Source organism: Trachinotus anak, unplaced genomic scaffold (genome assembly GCF_046630095.1).
Source record: "Trachinotus anak isolate AG129_WGS33_773 ecotype Australia unplaced genomic scaffold, CSIRO_AGI_Tana_v1 ptg000004l, whole genome shotgun sequence".
Lineage (NCBI taxonomy): Eukaryota > Metazoa > Chordata > Actinopteri > Carangiformes > Carangidae > Trachinotus > Trachinotus anak.
Window position 1 is genome coordinate 9,823,444 of NW_027273855.1, and position 20,083 is coordinate 9,843,526.

Here is a 20,083-nt window from a genome sequence, read left to right on the forward strand (position 1 = left end):
TTCAATGTGACACCTTCTACTCTTTGTACCTTTAGGTGCAGGTTTCTCTCCAGACTCTCAACAAGTGTGTAGTTGTGTGAGAGAACTGTGTGCACTCACACGTCATGATGGGATTTTAGAATGGATCACAATGACATCACAGAATCTTGTCACAAACAGCAGCATTCTGATGAAGAACAACTTCATCTGTGTGTCTTATTCCCCTTCTGTAACTCATGCAATGTACAGTAGTCTGGTTAGATGATCGTTAGATAGATTTACTATAGAAATTCACAATGGTGGAATTATAGATGTGGCTATGTTTTGTGCAGCTGCTACTCCACAGATACACAATGCTGATTTTCAACATCTCAACCACATCAAAACCTATATATAAAATGAATATTTTATTTATTGATTTTATTGATCCACACAGGAGAAATAAACTTGTTACAGCAGCTCAGAAAAAGACTAAGTGAGTGACCGAAACAGTATACACTAAATACTGCAAAACTATCACATACAGACAGTACCTGCCAGTAATACACACATGCTGTGTAGCATGTGTGTACACAAGGGTGAAACATTAGATGAATTTGATGATAGATAAAGAAATAAGACCTGAGATATACTGTGCTAAGTCGTATGGTGGATGATTGTGACAGTGAGAACAGTGTTACTGTACACTACTGTCTGACAAAAGTCTGACTGCCATTAGGATGAGGGAGCTGTGGTAGTGCTACTTCTTACACTGTAGGAGCGAAAGGAGTATTACAGAAATACTAGCTATTAGGGCATAGGGTGTCTTAACTTTTTCCTCAGAAGGAAATGGCATTTTTGTTCATTTCTTTTGTTAAATAATTGATTTTTGTTTTTGCATTACATCAGCTTAAACTATCAATATAATTTGAAAGAAGATCTAAAATTGTTTTGTTGATATTTCTTAATAAATAACTAAATATTTAATGGGGTGTCCTAACTTTTTCATGGCTGTATATAGCGCTGTTCTAGTCTTAACGACAACTCAAAGCACCTTACAATGTAAGCCACATTCACCCATTCACACACACAGTCATACAGTGCTTACATCTACGCATAGAGCACTTCTACCACTCACACACACACTCATATGATGGAACAGCCTTCAGTGGCAGTTTGGGGTTCAGTATCTTGCCCAAGGACACTTTGATAGGCAGACCGGAGGAGCCAGGGTTTGAACCACCAACCTTCTGATTAGTGGATCACCCATTCTACCCCCTGAGTCACAGTGGCCCCTAATTCTGAAAATTGGCAAAATAGCCTAAGTGGGACTTAAAATTTAAGTCTTCATTAAAGTTCAGATCTTGAGGATCCATCTACTCTCTCTTTGGTTCAGCTTTGACTCAGTTGCTTGTTCTAATGGGAGCAAGAACACAATGAATTGTTGTAAATAATAATGTAGCCATTTTTTCACCGAGCACCAGTTTTCTTTTTTCCCTCAGTGGAACCCTTACAGGAAGAATTAAGTAATGGAAACAAATACGAATTTTTGTTTTGTTGACTCTGTCAGAGGTGGTAATTCAACTCAATGATCATTTTGGAGGCCAGGACAGGTATGAAAGCATAAATTATACTATACATTACTGTACCTGCCCAAACTACAATGATAATTATTGCCTTCTAAAATTACTTAAAGGTTGTTGTTATACATATAACAGAATGAGGTGAATAGAGGAGTGAGGAAAAGTCACTCATAGAGCCCCATTAGGCTCAGGCAGGCCCACACAGAGAAGATGAAAGGCTGCATTTTTTATTTTTTCACAGACCTACAAGCAACACATTTAACTGTGGGTTTTTGTGTCTGAATTCCCTAGGTATATTTACCTTATGTTGACTTTATATAAAACACATATGTAGCAAATTAAATGGTTCCAGTTTATTGGCATCCACTGAATCACTTTTATTACATAAAAAATACTTGTGTGTTCCTTACTGGTGCAGTCCTGGTCGCACAGTATGATATTGCAGAGAGAAACTCATACCAAACAGCAAACAGATAAGGAAAGATCTAACTAATATCAACAGTCAATCACACCTGGGTCATTTATAATCATCTTTACTTAACCAGTGAATTATATTGAAATCAGATAATTGGTCCAAATGTATCCACTTTAACACTAAGCATCCAAAGTTTCTTACATTGGTTATTTTAAAGCTGAAATTTGTGTTCTGACTATAATGATGACATCAACACATTTGGTTTAACAAACACTTTGAATCTGCTGTTAGTCACAATCTTACCTGCTGTTTAAATTACTTTGTGGTTCCACACTGCCAGGAGATACCAATCAGAGTTCACTAAGAAGTATTTGTAGCAGCATTTCTCACCCAGGCTTGTTGCATCAGCAGGTAAGCTATAGCTACCATAATCTTCTTTAACTTTTGAAAACACTTACCTCATCAGCAGCAGAAGCATTTTGTTACAGCTTCTGAAAGCTTTTACAAAATGAGTAGCCTGTCTTAGTAAACGTCTTTCACATTTTATCATAAAACCTCCCTATAAATGACTGAAAAGCATAAGAGCTAAACAAATGATACCTGTAGGCCTGGCCTTGACAGAGAATGGTTTAGAAAATCCTCACAAACTGCTGAATCAAATACTACATCAGAGATAAGTCACCCTCCCTTCCCTTAATATCTAAATTAAGGGATTTGTAATGTGGGGGAAAACTTAATACTGCTACTTTTTAGTTAAATATTTCATCTACCTACAGGTAGGGACAAGCAATTTGTATCAACTATCATTCATTTTAATAATATTCTGGGAATTTTATGTTGTGAATCATAATGAACAATTTTCTTAAATACTTGCGAATGAAGCTGAAGATGACAGTTCAGTTTATTTCTAATGCAATGTCAACATGTCCTGATTTTTTTTCTATACCAACAGATTTGTGTTATGAATACACCAATATCAGACAAAGGTCTTGTTCTGTGCTAGTTATCTTGTTTTTTTTAAAAAAATACATTTCCAAACCCAATAAACTAAAACTAAATGAGCTTTAACACTTTTCTTTAGGTTTTTTTTAGTATTCAGCTTTACTGTATTTTGATTTTTTTATTTTTTATTTTAGCATTTCACAAATGTTTCATACAAGTAAAGACCAGTCAATTTCTTCGAAAGCAAACTCTGAATTCCTTCTTCATACTTCCAGGATTTGTTTTGTAAAACTCAAACCTTGCCTACACACTTAAGAACATAATTAGCCTAATTACATTTCAAGTATCTGTCCAAATCAAAGTGTGAAAACAAACGAGTACTTTGAATTTGCAGAGTTTTAGTCTATAAATGAGGAAAAATGTTTGCAAACGGGGACACAAAAACCAAAGCTTGTCTATTGACTTTTAACTGTCCCACAAATCCTATTCCATCACAGACTCTCTGAAGTGTTAGTGAAATGTAACAGCTGTGGACCATGAGCATTCATCAAACAACCAAAATACACTGAACCAGATCTGATATCTTCTCTAATTGTACACACTCATCAAACGCACCTATCTGACTATGTGTCAATAAAAAGCCACCAACTGAAAGCCAAAAAATAAAACTAATGAATGGTACATCCTCTTCACAGTGTAGTCACAACCTCTGAGTACTGTGAGAGTAAACGGCCCACCTTTGCTCACTGAATCCAAAATATACCACACAAAAAGACACTTTGATAGACACATCCTGACAATCAACATTTATGTCTGTTAAAGCCTTGCTTATTCACCCCTCCCCTCCTCCTAAATCAGTGACATTTCCAGCATAAAAAAATAAAAACAAACAGGGAACAAACTTGTTCCAAGCTGGTGGAGTGGAATCCTTGTTGACTGAGCAAGAACGGAAAAAGTCCAGGCTGACAGAGTCTCTGTTCTCCTCTGCAGAGCATTTCGATTTTACCAAACCTTCCTTCCAATGTCCCTTCCTCCTTCTTGTCCTGCAGGGTTGGAGTTAGCAGATGGGCTGGCTACTCTGCAAAGAGAGGTTTGACCACATGTGTCCTCTGGCTAGAGACACAGCTGGGAGAATTTTTGTGAATCAAACATGGGGCTGGGTCTGGGTGGGGAGGAGCACCTGGCTAGTTCCTCTGGGCAAGGCCTCAGTCGGTGGAGAAGAGGTCTCCAGCTGATGGAAGTGGGGCCAGACCCCCTGTCACATTGGGCAAGAGGGAGAGGTCAGGGAGACTCTGGATGTGGGACTTAAGCTCTTTCCTAACCTGGGTCACCCTCGCCAGTTTCTGCTTATATTCCTGCAGAGGAAAAGAGAACATACAGCACAGGTACATATGAGCTAAAAATTATGACTTAACTACAGCACACAAGAAAATTCTTCCAAATTTTTTTCTAACTACAGCAAAATAATCCCCAATTTTAGAGAAAGATTGTGCACAAACTACAGCAAGTACAGTGCTACAAAGCTAAACCAGGAAGTCATATGAACAGTTAAACTGGGATATTGTGTAAAACAGAAAAGAACAGAATTACAGCTGTATGATACAAGAAATTACAGTCAACACTATGAAAACAGTAAACAGACTTAAGTTGTCATAAACCGGAAGTAAGAATTGCGTTTTTTTGGGGGAGACTCCATGTTAATGGTGGCTCTACCAAGCTACTGTCAGCTGGAGCCAAACTTGACAAATCAACAGTTTGTGATGACAGGTGCACTGTGTGTGTAAATTGTGTGTTCAAATACAAGTCACATATGCATAATCTCTTTTGCATCCCGATTTCTAAAAGGCAAAACTTCTCTAGATTCAGATCTTAGCTGTTCTTATTTCAGGGTGACTTTCAGGGTAATTTCATCAGCGTATATTTAAGCCCTCACTGAAAGAAAAAAAGAGTCATTACTGACGTTCTGACCAAAAGGACTGTTGATTAAAACATTTAGCAGGATAGATAGGATTTTTATGTCTTAATAGACAGCATAAGACATGTGCCCATATAAACACTGAAACGCGGTTTGTGCTTGCTGTAATCATTCAACCTGTTTTCAAAGGGTTTTATTTTTTTAGTTAATGATGCTCCACCAGTCTGAATTAGAGAAATCAAGTGGATATCTTCCAAGGTTAAATTCTTTAGTATAAATTCCTTCTTTTTGTTACTATCCAACTACTAGAACTAAACAGATAAACTCTGTCCAGGGAAACATAAAGAGTGAGTTTGTATTAAATAACATAACACTCTGTAGTGAAAGAGAAACTTCAACACAAATATATTCAAACAGTGATTTATGTCTCAGTTCTGTGAATGCTGTTGGCTGATATGTTTGAGTGCGCGGTGCCTTGCCTCCAGTTTCTTCTCTCTCTCCATGAGCGCCTCCTTCTGGCTGCTGATGTATTCCGTCAGCATGCGAGCCAGCTGCCTCCGGTCCTCCAGCTCTGCAGCCAGTCGGCCATTGTACTCTGCCAGCAGCAAACAGGCTTCATCCACCGTCTTTGACAGCTTGTCTGCTGCCTCCTTGTCTTCAGTGGGACCAAAGTGAGTTGTTAAAATCACAGATAACATTTAATCTCTTTAAAAATATTTTTCCTGTTCATTCACTCAATTTCTTCTTACTATTGAACGTTTTTGTCTCAACATTTTAGTTTTCTTTTGTTTCGTACTGTATATTTTGTATTTTGTACGTGTATATTGGTCAACATATATTGCTCTATAATCTGTGTTAAGAAAAGTTCTATACAAATATAATTTATTATAATCACTATGACGAGGATATTGCTGTAAACGGACCAAACTTATTGACTGTAAGATGCTGATGACTAATAACACTTTTTTTTACTTTCAACACTGTGTGCATGCTTTTATTTACTGTCCATCTTGTTTGTGTAGTTTATATTTTTTCCAAAGCTGAATCACGTTACTTTTTCTTACTGCAATCTATCTAATTTTCAACCCATCTGACAATCCTCACCACAAACCTTGGGAAATTAGACAGTCCGTCTAATACAAAAATTGCACAAGAACAAGTAAGTTAGGATACCTTGGCCACGCAGACTAGTTAAGGGTTACATCCCTATTTATCCAGAATCATAAAATATTTATCATTTGAGTGAAATTTTCTCATAATTGATGTGTGAATCCTTGACTTATGGCTAAAAATGTGTTATGTACAGTCACAGTGACCTTGACTTTAAAATCTAATCAGTTCATCCTTGAGTATAAGTGGACATTTGCACTAAATGTCCACTTATACTTATAAGAAATTCCTCTGAAGAGTTTCCGAGATATTCACAAGAGTCAGATGGCCGGCCTGACAGATGGTGCAGGCTATCGCTGGCAAGAAGGCATAAAAGCATTACTTATTATCAAGGTACTGAATTGTTCTGGTTCATTATACCTCACTGTACACAAGAATCAGGACACACCTCTACAACTCTACAGGAATCAAACTGTAAATAATAACCAACTGGAAAAGAGCTACAAATTACCCAATCAGAATACAACTACAAATCTACAAACCAATTGTGTTCACGACAATGGGATGGACAAATAGGCGGACAACCCGACAACATAATGCCTCCGGCCCTGGCTTTTGCCATGGTGAAGGCATAGAAAATATTCCAAGAAATATCATTTCTGATCAAGCTGAGCTGTCAGGTCTTACCAGTGATCTTCTCCAGCAGGGAAACGTCCTGGACTTCCTGCGGCAGAGAGGCGATCCTCTGACGAACAGCTGCATCACCTGATGCAGCATTCTCCAAGTCCTGCAGGGCCTTCACCAGCTCCTCTGTCTGCAAGTGTGTGTCAGAATATGTTTAAAGGGAACATATGGCATGCCTCATTCATGACCACACAGTGGGACTTTCTGAATACAGACAAATAATTTTGGAAAACACAGAAATTATAATTTGAACAGAAAATATTTTTGAGCAAAGAATAACTTAACCTGAGCAAACAAAAATCTATTCTGTGCTCAATAAATGTATTTTGCCATTTGCCATTATCCATACATCATACAATAATAATGTCACTGACTCAGATTTAGTTAGTTGCTCTCTCAACATCTCTGCTCTGAGCGCGCTCATCTGTGGCGCATTTTGTGGCACATTTTAACACTGCACAATGTTGAGCCGGCGTGCAACTCGAGCATACCCAGAGCAGAGATATTGAGAATGCAAGGAAGAGACTGTGAGCAAGCTCACAGTTATCTGCCAGTGCATGGAACAGAGATCTGTGAGAGAACAACAACTATTATTTTGCAACAATGTGGATAATAGCAAATGGCGAAATAAATTTATTGAGCACAGAAAACATTTGTTTGCTCATGATTAAGTTATTCTTAGCTCAAAAATATTTTTTTCTTCAAAATATAATTTGTGTGTTTGTAAATACTGTCCGTGTTCAGAAAGTCCCACTGTGTGCTCAGGAATAAGGCAGAAAAATAACACATTAGGAACAGAGGTAGAAAGTTAATGAGAGTTGATCAAAATGATCAGGGAGGAGAGATCATGTTACAAAGAAAACAAGAAAAAGAAAAGACAAAAAAAACATTTTAACATTAACTGCAAGATACTTTTTTTTTCCTTTTTTGCATTCTGTGCCTTTCATACAAAATGTTGTCTTTACCAGCTGAGTTGCCAAGGTATCCGTGTTGCGAGGGGAGTTGTGGTTTCTGTAGTCGTCATCCTCATCATCTTCATCTTCCTGAATCTTCTGATAGCTACGTTTCACCGCCTTCTTCTCCTCTGCAGTGTCAAGAGAACACAGAACAGAAAAAACACTCCTGTCAAATGCCACTAACTTAAAATAAAATACAACTGAATCCTTTGCCCTATGAAACCATTTCCTTTTTATGATTTTTTAAACATTGAATAGAAAATATTTATTAATATTTATAGTTTTAATACATAAAAAAAAAAAAATTAAAATAAATCCTAAAATGTGGAAGTTGGAAGTTGGTCAAAACTTGGTCACTTTCCAGCTCTGATGAAAGGGAAAACAGACTGTCAGTAAGTATTCCTCAATATATAAACTAACACTAAAATTACAACTTCTAGGATTTTTCCACTACAATGTGTGATATCTGTATAAAACATTTTAAAATATAAACACAAAAGGAGGGCAGATCAATACGTAAAGTGTCAGTATCAAAGACACTAGGTATTATTTGGACTATCGATCATCACCCAATCAATAGGGTCAACCATGCAACTATATGCATGTGTGCAGTGATCACCTCATTATTTCAGCTCATTCACCAATAAATATTTGTTCTTTTAAAAGCTGTCTTGTGTTTTAATGTGGTTGTGATTAAGTAATTAACCAAAGTGTAAAAAGAAATGCCTCATACAGTAACTGCTTTTAATAAAGACAAATATCGTTATCAATATCAGCCATCCTGGACCTTGTTTTACTTGGTGTTGGATTTAAACCAACTTTTGTGGTGTCGGACACCCCTGACAAAGATCACAGATCATATGTAATATATATTCATGTACAGGTGCAACAATGAGAGAAAACAGTCATCTAACCTGAAGGCCTGGGGCTGTTAGTGTCTTCTATGGCCAGTTTGAGCTGCTGAATGAAGTCACCTCTGTAGAGGCTCCTCTCCTTCCAGATGTTCAGCAGTCTCTCCATGTGCTTTTTACAGTTCTCATCCGCTTCACTGCAGGGATGCAGTATAACAACACAGTTCAGGAGACAACAAGAGAAAATTGGAGGAAAGGACCATTTTATAGGTCAAAACATAGTGAAAAGAGTGTTAAGAACATTCCTCCAAACAGCTTGTGCATTACAAAAAAGTAATATGGGACCAAATATTTAAAATTTATGCTATTATTGCCTGCTTTTTTTTTCCTTACAAGATTATGGTTGTTGGATGTCAATTGGAATGGGATAAACTACTTCTGAGTGAATATTACCATCCATTAGCAGATTTTTTGTTAACCAAAAGGGAAAAATTACAACAAATTTCAGCTGTAAAGTGGGTTTCTACAAAGGCTACATTTAGATACTCGTTCTTTTCTCAAAAAGCTTCAAGGGAGTAAGCATGCCACCTATCTACACACACAAGCCAGTTCACAAACCCATACACACTTATTACATAGACCATTAATTTGTAGCAGTCTGAGAGCATACATTGGTCATATTATTATCTACCTGGCAACATGGGAACAGGCATCGACGAGGACAGACTCAAAGTCTTTGGTGAACTCTGGTCCTTTCTTCTTGCTGTTCTGGATGACATCATTGGCCAGATAAAGGAACGTCAGCTTCCTGTTGCTTTTAGCTGGACAACACATGAAAAATTGCTTATTTAATAGATTTTTTTTAAAGATTTAATAAGGAAAATTCATCCTTACATGGACATGTGATGGTCAATACATTCAAATTACATTTGCAATAAAGTGTGACTCTGTTATTGTGCTAAAACATACCTGCCTACTTCAGGAAGGAAATCATGACTTAGTTTTTGGGTGTACTCGTAAGTGATCTAGCTAGCTTAAAGTCACCCCATAGATCTGTTCAGCTGTTCAAGTAGTATAAACTGAGACAAAACCGCAATTCAGTCCGATTATCAGGGTAATTTGGTTTATATTCTGTGGCTTATCTGCCTCATCTTCAGTGGATTTCACTGCCGAATGGCCAAACTTAATGGTGATTCTAAAAAAAAGCCCTGGCTCTTTCATTCTAAGTGACTGATGTTAAAAAAAACCCCAAAAAACTGGCATTTACTGCTAAAGCTTTACAATTTACAGCAATACAATTGCTTTTTCAATAAAACCAAGGCATGTCAATATCACCAATTTCTAACATTGTTTATTTAGTTCATTTATATTTCATTTTAAATCTCAGAAAATTGTGAAAAAAAACAAAAAGCTTCTAAAATGTTAGGATTTCATCACTTTTCTCAATTTCACATCCTTGTGCAATAGAATATTTTGGGCGTTTTATTTGTTTATTTATTTATTTATTTGACTAATGCTCAGACAAAATTAGAAATTATTATAACAGAGCCCTGACAAACACCTTTTTCATAGGGTTGGAGGAACTCATGCTTGCTAGACTAGAGCCAGTGTTGCAGTCGTTCCTTTAGACTTTGTGGTGCAAGAAACTGATAGCATGGTATATCAAAAACATAAGTAACTACCACAGAAAACAAAAAGAATATTAAATTGTGTCTTATGGGAAACCTGGAAATGTAAATTAGTAATTCATATATGTGTGTATAATTTGTTCAATGTATTTAATGTACAGATTGGATGTTAGTATGATGTGGCTGAGGCACCTGGACTCCTGCATCAGTGCTGTTTTCCTTTTCTATTTATATATGTATTTATTTTAAATCAAGGAGAAGTGGAAATAAGTCTTGAACTTTGATGTTTTATCCTTGACGTTTTGCAGATATGTAAGATGTGGGGTCCTCTCTCTCATTGTGTTAAATGAACAAAACTACTCTGCACTCTCAAGTTTTGACAGTAAGTTATTATAATATGATTATATATATGTAAGAGACAGTGTCTTCTCTTTGACAGTTTCAAACTGTTACAAACTAATGAATCTTCTAACAGTTATTCTGTTATCACAATCTGTAAAATAACATAATCTCATGTTTTGTTGGACAAAACCCACAACATGTATTCATATACATTTTTTAGCAGCAGTCAGCAGTGGCAGCTCTCACCTTTCTTCAGCTCTCTGTGCCACACTTTGACGATGAGAGCCGAGTGTTTGCGGTGATGGATGATCCATAATGACAAAGTCTGGACGCTTTGCTGCGAACTGCTCAGCTCCGACAGCTTCTTCTCCAGGGCCGACTCCGAGAAGGACGACATGCCGCTGTGTCTGTGTTTCCCCCTTGACCCAACAGACCCCACGACCTGCTCTAAAGCGGCTGAGCTCTGAGCTGGTTTGGAGAAACTCCTACTGTCATCAAAACTGAAGTTGTGTCGCAAAACTTCCAGACATGCAGCGTCAAACCGCCTCCTGCTGCCCGCTCCTCCTTCCCGATGTTAGCTAGTCACTTGGTTAGTTAGTCACTTTTCTCAATCGAATATGCTGAACAAACTCTCAGTAGGTGCGGTGGTTTACCTGCAGCTGTTTCCCCACTGCTTGTAGTGTTTGTTTACAGCCACGGCTAATGTTAGCCGCCAAGCTAAGCAGCGGTTTACAGACCGGTGCAGCCCCCTGCAAAGCCTGGGCCTCAACCTGAGGTCAAACACCCCAAGCCTGTGTAATATCCTTGCCCTGTACGTCTTCAGTGCGCCAACAGGTGAGTCCAAACTGCAAAAAAGTAACGGTGAAACTCACAGTTTGTCTTTGCTTGTCTAACTAATCAGGAAGATTTCTTCGATAAAATGGCAGCCTTGCACTTTCACCTCGACATGTGCGTCGCACAGCAGTGACGCAAGCAGGGCCAGACACCACCCCTTTATCCACAGATGGAAAAGGGTAAATTATATTTTTCATTTTTAAAAATAGAAAATAAATCAAACATGAGCATCTTAAGCAAGCTGTGCAGGAGATAAATCTGAAGGGGTTTAGATGCTAAATCTTAAGGATCCAAAGGTTACATTCAAAATTAACCAAATTAAAAACTGTTTATTGAATCTTGACTCTATTTGGTATTTTATCATCATTATGCCTGAGACTATTTTAATAAACAGAGTTTTCTACTATCCCATGACTCTCCATCTAAACTACCTGTTAAACGTTCTTAGTAGATATCACCACCAAGCACTATTGTGTGGAAGGTAATTTTGCACACAACTTTAGTTGACTTTAGTTAACCACATTCTTTAGAAATTGACACCCTCATGGTAAAAATGTTGTAATTGATAAATTATAACTTCCCTGTCACATACAGAATTTGCTATTGCTTGTGAAGCTGTAGTCTGTGTCGCTTAATGAAAAATCATATTGAGTATAAAGATATTATGAGCCTAAAACATGAACTGTTTATAGGAGGTCTAGATATTGTTGATACTAAATGCATTAATAAACATATTCAAAAATTATTTTGAAATCACTTAATTGAGGACATTCATTGAAATAAAACTTGTTTACCATATAAATTATGTGTACCCAATAAGGTTTGAAAAATGCAATTAACAATCTTACAAAAAATATACCCTACAAATGTTTTTCTTCCACACTTTGTTGATCGTAATATTAACTGGACTGCAGAAAGCACTCACTCATCTCTTTTTTAGTTGTGACTTCGGAAACTTTCTGTTAAATATGTTATGATATATTTTGAGTGAAAAGAACCCAAGATCTATTCTTATTTAACTATGATGATTTTTTTTAAATTATGTTAATTCACAAATTTTGCTTCATTATTATATATTTTATAAACTAAAATTTCATAAAAAAAACAAGAAGACTATGTACAATTAACTATTATAACAAATTTTTTAAAACACTTTTTCATTTATCAAATCTTATTTACTTATATACTGTATTTATTTTTTAGAGTCATTGTCCTTTTTCTTTCTTTTTAGTTTCTCCTTTCATAAAGCATGAGTGTAATTTCCATTTACAATGTTTAATAATTAGACAGTGATGAAATAGAAATTTAATTTGATTGATTACATATTTTTGAAAATAAAATAAAACAGGGATGAAAATGTAAAACCCATCCCTGCTTATAAGGTTATTTTTTATAGCAAGCAAAATATAATCATCACCAGATTCAAGAATTAATGCTTAGAAGTTCATTTTAACTCTAGATTTTTTTCTTTGGTTACAGTTTTTTGGGGTCATAATGGCTTGATTAACCTTATCTGTTTTTTTGTTTTTGTTTCTGTTTTTGTTTTGTTTTTTTGTCATACAGCACTTGCTGTAATGTTACGTTGTTAAAAATATGTTTGAGGTTGTTAAAAATAAACAAAGTAATAGATTATTTAGTTTTAATAATTATTTAAAATGTGATCACTGATCATGAATAGTAAGATAAACTGAAAGAGTCATACCCATCAGACTACCCATCAGTGTGTTTTAGAAACATTGGAAAATTAAAAGAATAAGACACTTTAATTTGAATATAGATCCTCATCCTTATATTTATTTATTTATTTATTTATTTATTTATTTATTTATTTATTTATTCTAAAACTGGAATGTACATATGTATGAGCTAGTTTGTAAGTGGTAAAGTAGATAAACAAAAACAGTAATAAGTAGGCTAATTAACAATTACATCATTATAAACAGATCATATTTCAACAAAATATTAAATTTATACTTTTTAAGTTGTAGCTTGTAAAGTATCAACACAAGAGCAGAAGAAAAGAGAAATTAAATCACAACAAGAGGAAAGTATCAAAACAAACCTTTAGGACCTATAGGTTTTTTTAAAAGGGTCATCAGGAAATTGTAGAAAAGTTATTCAAACTATAGAAGCATAATGTGTGTGACACATATTGTATTTTATTTCAGATATTCAATGTCATTAGAGACCAACAATAGATCATTTTCACAGCTTACACTTTGACATGTACTTATAAGACAAACATGATAACATTAATTATTGTTGCATCCCACTGAAATCTCCCTAAGCCATTGTATAGGCCTTTTTTATTGTACACAGTTTGACTTGTCATAGTAGGAACAGTGCAGGTGTTACTAATACTACTAACAATGGTATTGCTTTGTTTTGTTCAAGTGTCCCAATAAGCCATGAGGGTGACAGGGAGCTTTTAAACTACTTTTCAACTCTTGTCCTTACTTTTACACACACATTATAGTACACAGTACACTGTAATTCAAATATTCTCCTTTGACTCTCATGAAAGCACAATACACTACAAATATGTGGTTAAATAACAGTCATTGGTGAGGCTTTTGTTTTAATAGGTCTTAATGCCCCCCATTATTTTTCTAACACTGTCTGAAATTAACTGTTGAACTGTGCACTATTATATGTTACTGATTTACCGTTTCAACTATAACTCTGTCTGATGTGAAAACGTAACAAAAATGTTATTGTTGTTACATGTCTATATAGAATTACAATTAAAGCTTTTACCAAATACTTTTTCTGTTGTAATTGGTAAAGCTTGTACAATGCAAATATTTTTCACCCAAATCTTTGTGTTTGTACAGACATGGAAATTTACATGTCTATTTGCCTACATTATAATGTGGTTGACAAAATGCACAATATTCCTGTCAAAACAATGGGTTTGGGTTCTGGACACAGATGAGCGTCAGGCAAATTGTATGTTAGTACATCAGGTGTCTTTAACGAAATGAGCCTCAAATATCAACCAAAATGCAAATTCAGCCACACCTGCACTGCTTTTTCATTACAGACATTTTAGCTAAGCAATAAAAACTACTATAACTACTACCACTAATTCATGAAGGTTGTGTTTCGTTTCAGTCTACCAGTAAGCTTTTCCAGTGAGACAGTGTTGAAGCACTTGTCATAGCAGGTCTATACCAGAGCACTGTAGCTGTTTCACTTGTATGAGATGTAGTCATTACTATTGTTAATAATTACAACTGTGATTTCCCTGCTATCACAAGCAAAAAGGGAAAATGTCTGCTGTGACTAATAAGCTGGAAAATCTGGAGTCACATTTGATTTTACCATTGCTTCCTCTGTTTGTGATTCATCAACATGTGAAATTGGACAATAAAAGATTCATACTCAATCAAATGTTCTTAAAAGCTCTAAACTACTGTGCGTGAGGATGAATTATTCCGGTCTTTGACTTTTTCTCATACTGTTTAATTTCCCAAAAAGAGGACTGGCAAGAATACAAACCTTAGGTTTCCTGACCAGACAACATTTTGTTTTGTTAAACATTGTTCTTGTGAATTAATTGACAGCAAGTATAATACAAGGTAGCTGACTTAGTGCAGCAAGTGTATCAAAATTGGAGGGACTTTATTTTCTAAATAGGTCCGAGGCTATCAATAAGTAATGTTTACATGTAGACTAAAATAGATTGGAAATACCAGTTTGCCAACTGCTATTTCTTAAAAACATACCATAAAACTCCATCAAAGTTAGACCTGATTGCTATCATGAACATCACTATTTAAAATGTATCTAACCTGGTCAAAGTCCTGTCTCAAAAAATAAAAGTGTCCCTTAAAAGCTTTTTTTTAAATGATCAAATCCTTGCATTGGACCTAAATGTGCAGAGCCTTTCATTCACAAGATTTGTCATTTTTTTACCATTTTTGTGCAGTTTGCACATTGAGTCATGAGTGCAGTGATCCTCTCAGAAGTAAAAATAAAAAGACAGCATCAAAACAGCATTAAACAGTACATGAAGATACTTGAATTCTCAAAGTAGAAAATATTTCAGGCTCAGTATTGAACCACGAACTGTCTGTCTTTGCTCTGGTTTACTGGTTTATGTCACTTGTCAAAGATTTATGGAAAAGCACCAGTCTCCTTTTTCATGGCTTATTGCATTTATGCAATTCATTTTAATGGGAGGGAAACTCTACAGTCACACAAACAAATTACACATGCAAATATGCTTCAGTCAACCGACACTCCCGGAAAGATGCAAAAGCAATCCTCTCGTCCCTCTCTCTGTCTTTCCACACTTTCGAAAACAGCCCCTGATCAGTTTTGCAAACCACTCTGAGCTCTGACAGCACTGTGGGTAAGGTTGAGGGGGTTTAGATATGTTTGGTGCTTTGTTTCTTTTCTTGGGGTGTCTGATGGCACAGTTGATTGATGGGGAACTGGATTACATCTCTCAGGGACAAGGGATGCAACTGCAGGGCAACTTCTCCATCGCTGGACTGTTTCCTCTCCACTACACAGATGGACCAAGTGCTGGTTTGCCTGCTCTGGGTCCATGTAATGTGTGAGTTTTACTATTTTACAAATGCATCTCATTGGTGGTGTGGCTTTAACATCAACCCAAATATTGTTAGCTTTTTATCATTTATAGTATTGTGTCTTAATTTATTTTTCTTTTTACGTTTACCTTTTCTAGAGGGAGACCCAACAAACATGGCTTTCACTTGTTGCAAGCCATGAGATTTGCTGTGGAAGAAATCAACAACAGCAGTGGACCACAACCTCTTTTACCAGGAGTGAAGCTGGGCTACCAGATGTACGACATCTGCTCAGTGCCGGCTAGTATCCTGGCCACACTGGACCTACTGGTGCAACAAAACCATGGCCCCTCTATACCTGGGACAGAGGAAGACAAGGATACAGACTATGACAACAGCCAAAGAACAGTGGCTGTGATTGGGCCAGACAGCAGTAGCAAAAGTTTCACCCCCGCTGCATTACTGGGGGGCTATCTCATACCACAAGTAAGTCATTAACAGGAAAGTTTTAATGATTGATATTGGAATATGCAACAAAGAATCATTCCTCACATTCTCTCTGTTTTATTGTAGATCTCTTATGAAGCATCCAATGAAATGCTTAGCAACAAGATCCTCTATCCAGCCTTTTTCCGTACAATTCCCAGTGACAAGAACCAGGTTGCAGCTATGATCCAGCTTTTAATTCATTTTAACTGGACATGGATCGCTCTCTTAGGTAGTGACAACTCCTATGGCCTGCAGGGCATGCAGAGTTTTTCCAATCAAGCACCTCAGCACGGAATCTGCATTGCCTACCAAGGAGTCATCCGCTCACTCAGACCTGACACAATCCAGACCATGAGGAACATGGTGGACAGCCTATTGAAGACCAAAGTCAACACCATTGTAGTCTTCTCCAGCAAGTCTAAACTCAGTGGCTTCTTCCCATTTGTTATAGAGCGCAAAGTAACCAATAAGGTGTGGATTGGGACGGAGGACTGGTCAGTAGCTACTCTTATTTCAGGGATACCTGGGATCCACACCATTGGCACTGTGCTTGGTGTGTCCATTAAATATGCAGCTATTTCTGGTTTTGAGGACTTTGAGAGAAAGGTAATTCAGGCTTCAATGCAACAGAGTGACACCCAGAAACTCTCTAATGGCACCACAAATCCAGGCAATGAATGTTTACAGTCCACAGACCTGTACAGTCTTGCCAGGAAAAATTTCTCACTGGAGGAATATGACATCACTTCTTCCTTCAACGTGTACAAGGCAGTGTACGCTGTGGCTCATGCTCTGCACCAAGCTCTTGAATGTGATTCTGGAGGGTGTCAAATGAGGAGGGTGTATCCATGGGAGGTGAGCAAATGTAAACTTGTGTTTTTGCCAAAGAAGAAAATCTCTCAGACCCACATTTTGTCAAGCACTAGTGTGTCCTCTCTCCTCTCTTTGCAGCTTCTTCCATGGCTTAAGAAGGTGCGATTCTCTCTGAGCAACAACTCTGTGTACTTTGACGCAAATGGTGACCCACCCACAGGATATGACATTGTCTCCTGGGTTTGGAGAGGCACAGACTGGTCTCTCAGAGTGGTGGGCTCCTTCAGCCCAGATCCCATTACCCTCACAGTTTATGATGATCAAATTGAGTGGCACAACACAGAACAGTCAAGACGAGTAAGAGCAACGTGGAGTACTTTTCATTGCATTGTTCGTAAAACTTTTGTAAAGATTAAAAACTTTACTTTTCAACATGTTACTTTTCATTCTCTTTCACTTTTCTCCTTTCAAAATCTTTTTAATTCAAATATGGTGTACCTATTAGCAAGAAATCTGCAAAAATGTTTATGAAATTATGGAACTCCAAAAATGTAAAAAATGTACAAATTTCTTAACCGTTTTAGAGATGTATGTGATTGTTTCCATAACCCTCTGTATGTGCTTCTGTGTGAGTGGCTGTATTTTGTTTCATGTCGTATCTTTGTCCTTATATCTGGCGATCTTAATCTGAATGACATTACCTGATTAAATAAAGGTTATTTGTAATCTATGTCAAACTCTGTTGCTTGCATGAAGGTGCCGCTGTCCATCTGCTCTCCACCCTGCCCAGGGGGCCACAAGAAGCTGCTGATGGGCCAACACACCTGCTGCTTTGACTGCCAAGCTTGTCCTGAGGCCACATTCCTTAATATAAGCGGTATAATAAAGATATACACACGTCAAAGGCCAGAAAAGTATCTAAAGAATATCAAATTGTTGGCAGATGTTGTTTTGTAGATGAGATATTTGCTCCAGTATGAAATGAGAGTGCAAGATGAATTTGGTAAGATTAAGAAAGTCATAAATCCAACTGTTGTCTAATGACAAAGAAACTGAGGGATCGCATATGCCCACATTTTAGCAATTTATTACACTGAACAAACCAATAACATGTCTTTGATGTCATCAGTGGTGCAAATAAGTGTATGTGTGTGGCATGTGATAGGGGTTGTTTTAAGTGTGAAAGGAAATAAATACTAAAGAATAGGATATCCAAAAACAAAATTTAAGTGCAAGACAGAGAGCAGCTGTCCCAGAAGTCAGGACAGAGATCAAACTGAAAAACAGAGAAAACAGGTGATGGTTCATCTAGTGATCTTTTAAGTCTTTTAATTCTTTTTCTTTTCTGATTTCTGATTTTTTCAGATTTTTTCAGATTTTTATTTATTTATTTATTTATGCTATTTAATTCTACTTGAAACTTTGGAAGACAGTTACAGTGAGTTTCAACCTAGTGTCAAGCTACTGTAAATGGTCAGCACTCCAACGCAGCAGTATTTTCTAGCTGTTGTGTGTAAGATTGACCAGCAGGTGGTGCACAATACTACTGTATGTAATGATGCTGAGCCAAACTGACTAAATGGCCCTTTTAAACATGCATGTCACATCACTGTCACTATGCCTAACAATATGTAATTTAAAGCTCCTAACAAATGCCGCTGTGTTTTGTCTCTTAGGCTATAACATTCAAGAAAACCAGAGTTAAATCCAGAGTCTGAGTTTTCTCTTTACATCTATGCTGTTTCTCTTCCTCAGAGCCCACTATGTGCCAGCCATGTCTGCCGGAGCAGTGGGCTCCTCCAAGCAGTGAGCAGTGTTTGAATAGGACCGTCCTACTTCTCGCCTGGGATGCCCCCCTCTCCATTGCCCTGCTCTTCTTTCTGGCCACCTGTCTTCTCATGACCTGCAGCTCTGCAGCAATACTGCTGCTCAACCTGAACACGCCCGTGGCCAAGTCTGCTGGAGGCCGCACCTGCCTGCTGATGTTGGCAGCCCTGACTGCTGCTGCCATGAGCTCTTTGTGCCATTTTGGCCAGCCATCTCCTCTGGCCTGTATCCTGAAGCAGCCTCTTTTCATCTTTAGCTTCACTGTGTGCCTGGCCTGCATCACTGTGCGCTCCCTCCAGGTTGTCTGCATTTTTAAATTTGCATCCAAGCTGCCGCCAGCCTATGACAAGTGGGCCAAAAAACACGGGCCAGAGTTTACCATTCTCCTGGTGTCTGTCACCATATTGTTCATTTCTGTACTCCGTGTGGTCCTCAACCCTCCCCAGCCGTCCCAGGATCTAGACTTCTACAAGGACAGCATTGTCCTGGAGTGCAGTAACACCCTCTCACCCGGCGCGTGGCTTGAGCTAGCTTATGTCTCCCTGCTCAGTGTCCTCTGCTTCTCTTTCAGCTACATGGGAAAAGACCTACCAGCAAACTACAATGAGGCCAAGTGTGTCACCTTCAGCCTCATGGTGTACATGATCTCCTGGATGAGCTTCTTTACTTTATACCTCATCAGCAGAGGCCCGTTCACCATGGCCGCACACGTGTTTGCCATCCTCTTCAGCGTCCTGGCCTTCCTCGGGGGCTACTTCCTGCCCAAAATTTATATTATGGTCCTGAAGCCACAAATGAACACAACTGCCCATTTCCAGAATTGCATTCAAATGTACACAATGAGCAAACAGTGAAGCCTGTAATGTTTTCACCTGACGAAAAGTGGATGAAGAGTGGCTTTAGATCAGCAACTCTGGCTCAAAAGTTTTAATCACTGAAAGTCCTGACTTTTCAAGTATCCTTAAATAGAAAAAAATTAATAAATTTTGTCTTTGACTCGTGACTGCATTCTTTTGTGGAATCCATTTTTACTCATTTTGAAACACTAAATAATGAATCTCACACTTTAAACATAGCCCTCTCAACACAAACATCTAGTTATCCCATTAGCAGAACTTTAAAAATTGTTTATAGTTGATTTACGTCTAATCAAAAAAGTAACAACAAGACTTTATTCATAACACAGAGAGGAGGCAGA

At 37.4% G+C, this 20,083-nt stretch overlaps 2 protein-coding genes across 2 annotated transcripts; one reads left to right on the forward strand and one right to left on the reverse strand.

The window, feature by feature from the left end:
• Positions 1-2,980: 2,980 nt before the first annotated feature.
• rprd1b (regulation of nuclear pre-mRNA domain containing 1B) lies at positions 2,981-11,333 on the reverse strand. Its single transcript, XM_071475707.1, has 7 exons — positions 10,631-11,333; positions 9,106-9,235; positions 8,478-8,611; positions 7,573-7,691; positions 6,611-6,737; positions 5,293-5,468; positions 2,981-4,253 (listed from the first exon to the last, which is right to left on the reverse strand). Exons 1-7 carry the CDS (start codon positions 10,779-10,781, stop codon positions 4,104-4,106), a joined length of 987 nt encoding a protein of 328 aa, XP_071331808.1. The 5' UTR covers positions 10,782-11,333; the 3' UTR covers positions 2,981-4,103.
• Positions 11,334-15,597: 4,264 nt separating this feature from the next.
• tas1r1 (taste receptor, type 1, member 1) lies at positions 15,598-19,807 on the forward strand. The gene is made up of 6 exons (XM_071474990.1): positions 15,598-15,782; positions 15,915-16,242; positions 16,330-17,100; positions 17,197-17,415; positions 17,815-17,935; positions 18,814-19,807. Exons 1-6 carry the CDS (start codon positions 15,598-15,600, stop codon positions 19,737-19,739), a joined length of 2,550 nt encoding a protein of 849 aa, XP_071331091.1. The 3' UTR covers positions 19,740-19,807.
• The last annotated feature ends 276 nt before the right edge of the window (positions 19,808-20,083 follow it).